The sequence below is a fragment of the Alosa sapidissima genome, chromosome 19 (genome assembly GCF_018492685.1).
Source record: "Alosa sapidissima isolate fAloSap1 chromosome 19, fAloSap1.pri, whole genome shotgun sequence".
Classification (NCBI taxonomy): Eukaryota; Metazoa; Chordata; class Actinopteri; order Clupeiformes; family Clupeidae; genus Alosa; species Alosa sapidissima.
This window is the reverse complement of record NC_055975.1, coordinates 29,394,765-29,406,365: the sequence shown is the minus strand read 5'-3', so window position 1 is coordinate 29,406,365 and position 11,601 is coordinate 29,394,765. Positions and strand designations below refer to the sequence as shown.

Here is an 11,601-nt window from a genome sequence, read left to right as displayed (position 1 = left end):
ACATATTGGACCCTTAGCCTAGCCCACATATTGGACCCTTAGCCTAGCCCACATGTTGGACCCTTAGCCTCGACCACATATTGGACCCTTAGCCTAGCCCACATGTTGGACCCTTAGCCTAGCCCACATATTGGACCCTTAGCCTCGACCACATATTGGACCCTTAGCCTAGCCCACATATTGGACCCTTAGCCTCGACCACATATTGGACCCTTAGCCTATGTTGGACCCTTAGCCTAGCCCACATATTGGACCCTTAGCCTACGTTGGACCCTTAGCCTAGCCCACATGTTGGACCCTTAGCCTACGTTGGACCCTTAGCCTAGCCCACATATTGGACCCTTAGCCTAGCCCACATGTTGGACCCTTAGCCTCGACCACATATTGGACCCTTAGCCTATGTTGGACCCTTAGCCTAGCCCACATATTGGACAGTACAAGTTATGGTCTATGTAGGCCATATTGGACAGTACAAGTTATGGTCTATGTAGGCCTACTTCTTGCGAAGCCATTTAAAAGTATGACAGCCAAAATGGGCAGCCTGCAGGAATAAATGTTATGGCACAGACTACACAGCCATATCTACTGGTATGTATAGGTTCGCGCATGCATAAAAGTTACCTTAGTTCGTTGTGTTTGTGACTTTAAACAGTGGATGTGCTTTAGTAAAGCTTTGTGCTTGATTCAGCATATAAACCTGTTCTTACACTAATGTTTTGACCAGCAATGTATCTCTCTTGCCTACCTTGCCTCACCATTTCTGTTTTCGAAATGGCCTACATGCATGCAGGCTATAACCAAAAGCACACATTTTGTAAATAACCGGGTCGGATCGCGGGTCGGGTATAATTCTGTCCTAATTAATATTCGTGCGTCGGGTTGATTAAAATATCTTAGCCTAGCCCACATATTGGACCCTAGAACTGCAATGATTCTTCTTAGAATCATTGCAGTTTTGTTCTTATCATGCTGAATCCCATTTCTTCTTAAGTTGACGGGGCGTGCCAATTGTTCTTAATTAGTAGAGGTAAACACCCTAAAAGGTCATGATACTACAGGGCCGTGTGCACTCAAAATTGAGGCTGAGGCACCAGCTTTCATTTGTACCATATATTATAAACTACATGAGCAAGACAATTGTGATTACCGTATATGACACACTTTGAAGTGAAAGCACTGCTGCAGGAATTGAACAGTAAATGAGTCGTTATATTTAGTAGCTAGTAATAAAAGTGAAAACGTGTTTTTTGTTGTGTTAATTATTTATTCTAAAATACATTAATGCTTTGTAAAATAGTGGAATTTATTTTATTAAAAAAATAATTATAATATTTTCATTCAAAAATATCCTAAATTATAAAATATATACCGGTAGTTGTTATTTAAATTCTATTATATATTACACCTGCAGATATGATGAAAATGCAATAACCATTGATTTTTTACAAACAAGTCAGTTCTCAAATGTGCTTAAGAGTGTTCTTGAGTGTTCGTAGATTCTGTTCTTACCTAAGAACAAGACAACATTGGTGAATATCCTTACCTGTTGCGCTCTAGAGGAGCTTCAGAACATGATGAATGGACATGGATGAAATGTTGATTAATCTCTACTCTTCTAGAAGCCATTTAGGGGCAGCCGTGGCCTACTGGTTAGCGTTTCGGACTTGTTACCGGAGGGTTGCTGGTTCGAACCCCGACCAGTAGGCACGGCTGAAGTTCCCTTGAGCAAGGCACCTAACCACTCACTGCTCCCCGAGCGCCGCTGTTGTTGCAAGCAGCTCAGTGCGCCGGGATTAGTGTGTGGGATAAATGCAGAGACCAAATTTCCCTCACGGGATCAAAAGAGTATATATACTTATACTTAACCCTTTAGGCGCCAGAGGTTTTTTTCCGAAACGATCAATTTTGGCATCTTCATTTCAAAAGGCTATATCTTAAAAGTGATAAGAGATAGAGACTTTCTGTAAATTAGAGAAATATTAAGGATGACCCAAAGTTTATGTAGAGATTAAATGTTTATATCTAATTTGCATATTATGACGTCATATGGTGGCGGCCATCTTGGATTATAGAATTTTCATGAAAAGTTGCATGTTTGAATGATAAAATGCACCACTTCTTTCCCCCCAAAATGTCCCTCACCTTCTGTATGCTATATTGCACAATACTGAATGCTCAGGTAAGTAGTGAACAAACTGTGTAAATCATTACTAATAAATGGCCAAAACAAACCAAATGCATGTAGCGGTAGACTGGCCTTTTGCTGTAGAGATTTTCCATTTACTACATACAGTAGGCACTCTGATTCCATGTATGGGGCACATATAGATTATTCAGATGACACACAAACACAAGTAGACAAGACCTGTTTAGTTCAAAAGCTCATTTGCCACGGCAAGGCACAGATCAGGAGTGAGATGACGAGACAAGACAAGAGACAATGTTAGTATTTTTTTTCTTTTTGTTGTTTTTGTTGATGTTTTTTTTTCTTAGCTGACAAAGACACACATCACAAGGACATGAACACACAAAAAGGAACACATAGTGTATGTCCTAAATGATCAGGGAAATAGATCGCAAATCAACAGTGTAAATCATTACTAATAAATGGCTGACATTGTTTTTTTTATGTAGCAGGCCTTTTGCTATAGAGATAATGACTCCCTATCCCTATCCATACAGGGCCGGCATTCCCATCATCTTGTGATAGACTATGCATGACCTAATGTGTGTGTGTGTGTGTGTGGGAGAGGGAGAGGGAGAGAGCGTGTCACCACCTCCACCATGCGAACAGCATGGCCAGATCTGCCTCGCGCGCGCCGAGTGGAGAGAATTTGCGCAGCTCGGACTAGGCCTACTGTCATTCTCATTGCGACTCCCCACACTGCCACTACGTTTCCCCCTAACTCTCCTATGAGCACTTTGACCTCGTCTAACATACCCAGTCGCATTAGACAAAGGCTCCACCACGTTACTGTCGCCGCGATTGTGGAGAGGCAAAAGACAGAAGCTAGCGCTATTAGGCTACCTCCAGCCTTGTTCGCCACACCACTAACACCCTGCTAACTTCCCGATGAACACTCCGAACCCGTGAAACATTATTCCCACCAGTGACATTGGGCAAACGATTCAACGTTTGTGCTTGGTGTAAGCTAAACTATGGAGTAAACTCTCACTTTGTCCAGCTGCATCATTGAAGGCAGGGACGCATCTGAAGCCTCACTAAACGAATCACCGTCATTTCCTGAAGGCAGATATTCCCCTTCAGAATCAGGGTCCGCGAATAGAAGACCCAACACTTCATTTCAGGTAAACTTTTTTGATGCCATTAGACGATAATCTAATGCAAATACTCGCTAACGTTGACAATATCGCTCTGACTAAGTGGCTGACACGCACACTAGCTCCGGTATTGCACGCACTGATTCAATGCGCTGTAGCTCAAAAGTTTTGTTTAAACCATGACCTTTTTCGGACTCGGGGATGACGTATGACATGTCTGCCACCTAGTGGAGTGGATGTCGAACGAAATATGACACCCTATTTGACTAAATCGGCCGTTTTATTCAGTACCGCATCTTGTCGAGTAAACTCGACAGTGGCGCCTAGAGGGTTAATACCATAATCTTCGTAAAAACTGCGTAAGTGGGTTTTAAGAACAAATTTCTTCGTAAGAACGGTTGGTGAATGAGGCCAATTGCCTGCCACCGGACCAGAGTACTTCTGAATGTCTTTTGAATGATGAGGATCTGTCAGAAATACTATGTCTCTCATTTCTCTCAAAGGTACTTCAAACAACAAAGCGGTGGATTATCTAAAAAAAAAATTGTAGAAATGGAAATATTATTACAGTGCATGAAAATGCACTGTACTGTTCTTCCTAGGCTTCTTCTTATTACAGTGCATGAAAATGCACTGTACTGTTATTCCAAGGCTTTTTCTTCTTCTTCTTCTTCTTCTTCTTCTTCTTCTTCTTCTAACGCATTTAATGCAGCTTCAACTGTTTAACGTAGAAACTTCATTCAAACTGCGTTGCGTAGGTCTTACTTAGGACATGTGGGCTTTGTATTTTTCATCTTTGTAACTTTTATACTTTTTAAACTATTAATTAAAAACTACTCAAAATCCTATGGCAGGTTTTCAGGCCACCTGGATCAACTGCCAGTCTCAGGCTTTAAGCATACAAACTGGCCCTATTAAGACTACACATCCTGTTCAACTGCTTCCTCTGCCAAAAACTGTTTCAAAATAAAAGTCCTCACTACAATATTTCACTGTTAAACAATTTAACCCTTTAAACTACTGAACTTTTTAACTGTTCAGCCATTGTAACTGTTACTTGTCATCAACTATGACTCCTACCCACTGTAGCTAGTTAGCATGGTTAGCATGTTAGCATCGCTAACATTTTTAGCATTTTTAGCAAAACTGCTAAAAATGATTAGCTAAGTTAGCTAAGTAACATGGTTAGCATAGTTAACATGCTAGTTAGCATTTTCAGCAAAACTGCTAAAAATGATTAGCTAAGTTAGCTAAGTATTTAACTATATAAACTATCCACCTATTTAACTGTTCAGTCATTCCAACTTTAAACTTCATCTACCTAGCAACCAATATAGTTTGTTTTTACTCTGTATGATATTTTACATAATATATTTTGCATTTTCATGCACTGTATTTTCTTCAGGAAATGCTTTTCTAGTTAATTATTAAAATCGTAGTAATGGAATTATTATTTTCCTGTGATTGAGAAAGAACAGTTCAATATGAACTGAAAATGCTGAAAAAATAACATGGAATATTTGAACTAATATTTGAACTAAATTTTTCTATGATCAGAATCACAAACAAATGCTTGGAAAACCAGATATTTAATTATTTAGTCAGTTGTTTAAACCACCAAGTCCCATATCGATCCAAACTCTTCCATTATTATGCTAAATATTTGAGAAAATACTTACGTGAAGTGTTTCTGTTAAAACTGAATATTGGCCCAAATGTCATATTTAAATACTAAAACACCAAATTAGTATTGGTCTCCCATATTGGTGAGCGTCTTCGAATGGACGACCTTGAGAGGATCAAAGGACACATTTGTACACATCATCTAAATAAAAACATTTATTTGTTAATTTGGAATGTCGTAGTAGTTACTGCTAGAGACAGACAGCTGTAGGAAGATGTAGACATGTGTGTGTGTGTGTGTGTGTGTGAGAGAGAGAGAATCTGTGCACACATGCAGTATTTGTAAGTGTGTATGAATGTGCCTGCTTGTGTGTGTCTGTGTATGCAGGTGTGAGGGAGAGAGAATGTGTGTGCTTTCATGTCAGGTTGTACATGGCAATGTGTGTATACAGCGTGCCTGTGTAGACGTGTGTGTGTGTTTTTATGTGTGTGTACAGCGTGCCTGTGTAGACATGTGTGTGTGTTTTTATGTGTGTGTACAGCGTGCCTGTGTAGATAGGTGTGTGTGTGTTTTTATGTGTGTGTACAGCGTGCCTGTGTAGATGTGTGTGTGTGTTTTTATGTGTGTGTACAGCGTGCCTGTGTAGATAGGTGTGTGTGTGTTTTTATGTGTGTGTACAGCGTGCCTGTGTAGATGTGTGTGTGTGTTTTTATGTGTGTATACAGCGTGCCTGTGTAGACGTGTGTGTGTGTTCATCAGTGCAGCTGTCTGTCAGCTCTATGCTTTGTGCATCTGTGTGTGATCCGAGTTGTGTGTGTGTGTGCGAGCATGGATTTGTGTATACTCCAGTGTGGGTACATCAAAGTCTGTGTGAGTGTGTGTGTGTAAGAGAGAGTAAGTAGGTAATAAGTACACGTGTGAATGTGTGTGAGTTCATGTGCAAGTGACTGTGTGTGTGTGTGTGATTGTATTTGTGTGTCTGAAACTAAGGTGTGTAATTGTTAGTTAGTGTGTGTATGTGTGTGTGTCCCTATGTTGTAAACTAAAGTGTGTTGTCAGTGTGTGTGTTTGTGTGTCCTATCTGTGAGTCTTTGAAACACTCCTTCATACTTTGCCGTCCGTCCTGTTTTACCCATGCGGTAACAAACCCCGCCTATGGTGAGGTAGCCATCCAGTCAGCATTCAGATAGTCATTGAGTGACAGTAAAATAGTCGAGTTAACGTAGACAGTGACCCTCCATCTTATTAAGGTGATCAGTGATGACTCTCTCCTGCCAGAGGAGGGCGCTCTCTCACCAGTCTTAAGAACACCCAACATGTGACATTCACAACCATCGCATTACCCTGTAGATAATCGCCGATAATCAAAACAATCACGTCCTTCTGGACAAGTGAAACGACAACATTCAGCTTCAGAAGACCACCCACACACACACACACACACACACACCCTCCATGTGATTATTCCAGCTTTCGGTGGCAGACATAAAGCTCACAAAGAAGGAGTACAAAAGCAGGTAGAACAAGTCAAAGTTCAGCTCGGGGTTTAGGTTAAATATTCCTGTAGAGTGTGTGTCTGTGTGTGTGTGTGTGTGTGTGAGTGTGACTGTGAGTGTGTGTGTGTGTGTGTGTGTGTGTGTGAGTGAGTGAGTGTGTGTGAGTGTGTGTGTGTGAGTGTGTGTTAGACGGGGACATGAGTGTTCTGTTCAGTAACATGGTGAGGTCCGCCTGTGTGTGTGTGTGTGAGTGTGTTAGACTGGGAGTCTGTGTTCTCTTCAGTAACATGGTGAGGTCAGCCTGTGTGTGTGTGTGTGTGTGTGTGTGTGTGTGTGTGTGTGTGTGTGTGCAGTGTAAGAACAATGTAGAAGTGAAGCATTACAATGCAACAAATAGGTGATAAAAAGACAACCAAAATATTTGTTTTAAAAAGGCACTGTAAGGATGCACACACACACACACACACACATGCGCGCACACACACACTGACCCATGTCATACATTTACAGAAACACCTATGGGAACATAAATACACACACACAGACGCACACACAAAGATGTGTCATGTCATTCATTGCCCCGGCCATGTGTGTTGCTAGGGCAGCTGCAGTATTGAGTATGATTTCCACCAAAATGACACACACACACACACACACACTCTAAAGAATTCTGGGTTATATTTTCAACCCAAACGCTGGGCTGAGGCTGTTGGGTCATCTTGTGGGGTTGTTTCTGTAACCAAGCTCGCTGGGTAAGACATTTAGGACAGTGAGATCACAACACATGATTGGCATGATGTATTCACAACGTACATGATTGGCATGATTGACATGGTATTCACATGTCAACTTTTTGCGGTGGAATATGTGTAGACGACTGCCATGTTTGCATTACAAACTAACCTCATGCATTTCTATGGGAGATTCTTCGAGTGCTGTCTCCTCATTAGAAAGTCTCTGGCCATAGTTTAAAAGTGTGTTGCGCTTACGTTTTGTCTCCTGATGGATTTTATTCATCCACATAATTCGTTGATTTTTGCTCATGAATCATGACAGTCTTACACTCGACATGAAGTTCAGTATTCTAAAAGCTGTTTTTTTCCCCCCTTACTAAATAAAAGTTCCGGTAAACTGTCAAATAAATATCAAACTTGTTTTATTTCATTGCATTGCTAGTTAATAACCCAGAACTTGGTTTGAATTTGGGTTGTTTTAACCCAGCATTTTTTAGAGTGGACACATACACACACACACACACACACCCGCAGGCCAAAGCAGCAGAATCCGCTGAGAGGAAACAAGTAGCAGTTCACACCACATTCCCACACACACACACACCTTCTTGAACTGTACACTTGGCACAATCTTCTGCACGACCTCCAATAGTGCAGTTCTACTGAGTCCCACACACATGTCCACTCAATGTGTCCACTCTGCAGAGGAATTCTACACAAACACTTCATGAAACACTTCATGTCCAATGTCCTCCTGTCCTGCAATGTCCTCCTGTCCTGTTCTGCTATAAAACGCGCTAAAGAAGACCCCAAAGAAGCTCTGTCCAATATCCTGTCTGTCTGACAGGTCCATCAGATGTCCTGTTCTGCATCCTGTCTGTCTGACAGGTCCATCAGATGTCCAGTTAAAAGGTTTCTGTGTGACAGCCCTGTGTCTCTCAATGGAATCCGTGAGTGACGTCCTGCAGGAGTTATCATTGCTCTCCAAACAACTTCACCCAAGAGTCTCTGTCTCTTTGTTCAATTGTGTGTTGATGTGTATGTTTATGTATGCCTGGACGTGGTGGTGTGTGTTGATGTGTATGTTTATGTATGCGTATGCCTGGACGTGGCAGTGTGTGTGACATATTTTGTCCCACCTTTTCAATCTGTGTGCGTGTATGTGTGTGTGTGTGTGTGTGAATCCCCTTGCATCCTCACACCTCCATGAAAGACTTCTGTGAGTTCAGTTTCTCCTTCTTCACCAGCTCAAAGTTGTAGCTCTTCATGGCCGAGATGTTCCGTGGCGGTTCCGAGCCCTGTCCCTCGGTACCAGTACCGTCTGTAGGCTGTCCACACGCGCAGTACAACAGAACCCCACAGACAGCCCCCAGCAGAACCCCCAGAGCGCTCATGGCGATGATAGTGATCAGGATGGGGTCCAGGGAACGCAGAACCATTCCAGAACCCACAGAGGCGCCGTTAGAACCAGACGAACCGGAACCTAGCCCACTGCTCATGCCGGTTACTGGGGAATCTGTAGGAAAGGCTGGAGAGGGGGTGTGTGTGTGTGGAGGGGGGGGGGGAGAGACTTTAGATTTCATACAGCATTGGGTCTGAGAATGTCACTCTTAAAGTAAAAGAACACCAGTCAAGCCAGCCCCTGAGCACAATGTGAATTTAAAGAAGTGGGAGATCATTTCTGTCCCACAAGTGCAGCAGGCTACTCCTGCAGAGATAGTTTAATGCCGATCACAAAACAAGGAAACTGACCAGACTAGAGCTAACTGCACTGAGGATTAGCTGCTCTGAGAGTAGCTGCTGTAAAGATTAACTGATCTTACAGTTAGCTGTTCTAAGAATTAGCTGTTCTGGGACTTAGCTGCTCTGACAGTTAGCTTCTCTGAGAGTTAGCTTCTCTGAGAGTTAGCTGCTCTGAGAGTTAGCTTCTCTGAGAGTTAGCTGCTCTGAGAGTTAGCCGCTCTGAGACTTAGCTGTTCTGGGACTTAGCTGTTCTGAGAGTTAGCTTCTCTAAGACTTAGCTGCTTTGACTTACTGAAGAAGAGGACCCCAGGAGTGGTGGACAAGGACAGAACCTCAGGGGAAGAGGATGTCGACAGGGGCTTATCTTCAGGGTCTAGGACAACACACACACATACGCACACGCACACACACACACATAGGGAAAAACACATATTCCTATGTTATTTTTGATCTTCACACATATTATAGTTTACTGATCACAGTGGCTGCATGCTTAAAACCTTAGAGATGACTTTCTTTACTGGTTGCTTTCGTCCTACTAAACCAGCCAGCAGAATACTACAGAATATGAGTTTATGAGCATCAATGGCAACACACACAGATACATACATACATTCTCTCTCTCTCACATACACACACTATACATACTCTCCCTCTCTCTCTCTCTCTCTCTCTCACACACACACACACACACACTACATACTCTGTCTCTCTCCCTCTCTCTCTCTCTCTCACACACTATAGATACTCACCTTTACACTCTGCAGGGCTGATCTGATCCAGAATCTTTATATCATCCAGAGCCAGGCCACCTGAGCTATGGCTGCCAATCACAGCCTCAAACACCACCTGTACAAACATACACACACAGAGATACACACTTAAACTCAAACACCACCTGTACACACACAGATACACACTTAAACTCAAACACCACCTGTACACACACACACACAGATACACACTTAAACTCAAACACCACCTGTACACACACACACACACACAGATACACACTTAAACTCAAACACCACCTGTACACACACAGATACACACATAATAAAGGCTTTATAACCTGATAGGAGAGTGTAATAAAGATAGGAGAGTGTAATAAAGGCTTCATAACCTGATAGGAGAGTGCAATAAAGGCTTTATAACCTGATAGGAGAATGAAATAAATGCTGTAATAAAGGCTTCATAACCTGATAGGAGTGTAATAAAGGCTTTATAACCTTAATAAAGGCTTCATAACCTGATAGGAGTGTAATAAAGGCTTTATAACCTTAATAAAGGCTTCATAACCTGATAGGAGTGTAATAAAGGCTTTATAACCTTAATAAAGGCTTTATGACCTGATAGGAGAGTGCAATAAAGGCTTTATAACCTTAATAAAGGCTTTATAACCTGATAGGAGAATGTAATAAAGGGTTTATAACCTGATAGGAGAGTGTAATAAAGGGTTTATAACCTGATAGGAGGTGTTGGCAGAGGGCAGCAGCACACGTCCCTCTCTCCAGCGTGGCATCTGTTCCCCCCCAACCATCCACAGGAGACTCTCCATCTCCATCTCCTGCTCCCCCTCCTCTTCCTCCTCCTCTTCCTCCTCCACCTCCCGCTCTCTCAGCCTCCGAAGCTTCAGCTGCAGGGAGTCAGAGTGTGTGTGCGCTTTGCCCGTATTGTACCAGAAGGACACACACATCTCAGACACCGGTGCCGTCAGCACTGGACCTGCCAGGCGTGCACTCATCCTCTCTTCCTGCCATTCTTTCTCTCCCTCTATTATCCTCTCTTCCTGCCATTCTTTCTCTCCCTCCGAGCCCAGTTCTGTCTCTCTCTCCAGGCTGTCTGAAGACGGAGCTGCATAGATGAATATTCCGGGACTTCCTGCAAAAATCAAAACACACACACACACGCACACACACACACACACACACGCACACACACACACACATGTACACACACACACACACACACACACACTGTGTTTAGATCTGTTAAAGTGGCTGCTGGGCAACAGTGGGCCAGATAAGGGTCTGTGGCCGGTTGCACAAAGCACCTTAAGTTAAGTTTTTCCCTTAAAATCTGATTTAAGGGTCCCTTAAAATAAAAATGGTTGCACAAACACCCTTAAGTTTTCTCCTTAAGGTTTCCTTAACATTTTCCCTTAAGTATTTAAGGGTTTGTCCTTATCTTGTAAGAAATCCCTTAAACTGTTGCACAAACGACCTTAGTAGTCTAACTAAGGGGAAAAACCTAAGGGACATCTGACTATACCTTAACCATATTATTAACTGAATTGATGCTGATAAATGAAGTATATTAACTACTTTTGACAATTCAAAATAAAACCTCTCTGTTAATATGCTTACTCTTCAAATAGGCCTATCAGAAACATGCCGTATTATTGTGTGCTTCACGTAGGCTAACGTTAAGAATTCATGTGGATGTCTTGTTAGCCTATGAGCTTCGGTTCGGTTTACTAAAACGTTGGTGCACTGATGACAGTCAGGATCATCTCTAACTTGCCAACTAGTATTGTTCAGTTCATGTATATAACATGCTTTACTTGCTACCTTGATAATTTCCGTGAATATTATTAAGGTAAGATGAATGATAAGATCATTAAGCTTTACTGGTGGGTTAACTAACGGCATCGCGGCAAAGGCAGCTAGTACAGCTGTTGAACAATCTCCGTGGAAACTATAACATTTTCGTGCCGGAAAAT

The 11,601-nt window shown here is 42.3% G+C and overlaps 1 protein-coding gene across 1 annotated transcript in view; it reads right to left on the bottom strand.

Annotated features, from left to right (window-relative positions):
• Positions 1–7,541: 7,541 nt before the first annotated feature.
• LOC121693116 (neuropilin-1a-like) overlaps positions 7,542–11,601 on the bottom strand; it is a 40,382-nt gene continuing 36,322 nt past the window's right edge. The window contains 4 exon segments of the mRNA XM_042072313.1: positions 7,542–8,664; positions 9,172–9,252; positions 9,632–9,728; positions 10,345–10,760. Coding sequence (XP_041928247.1) covers positions 8,333–8,664; positions 9,172–9,252; positions 9,632–9,728; positions 10,345–10,760 — 926 coding nt within the window. The 3' untranslated portion in view covers positions 7,542–8,332.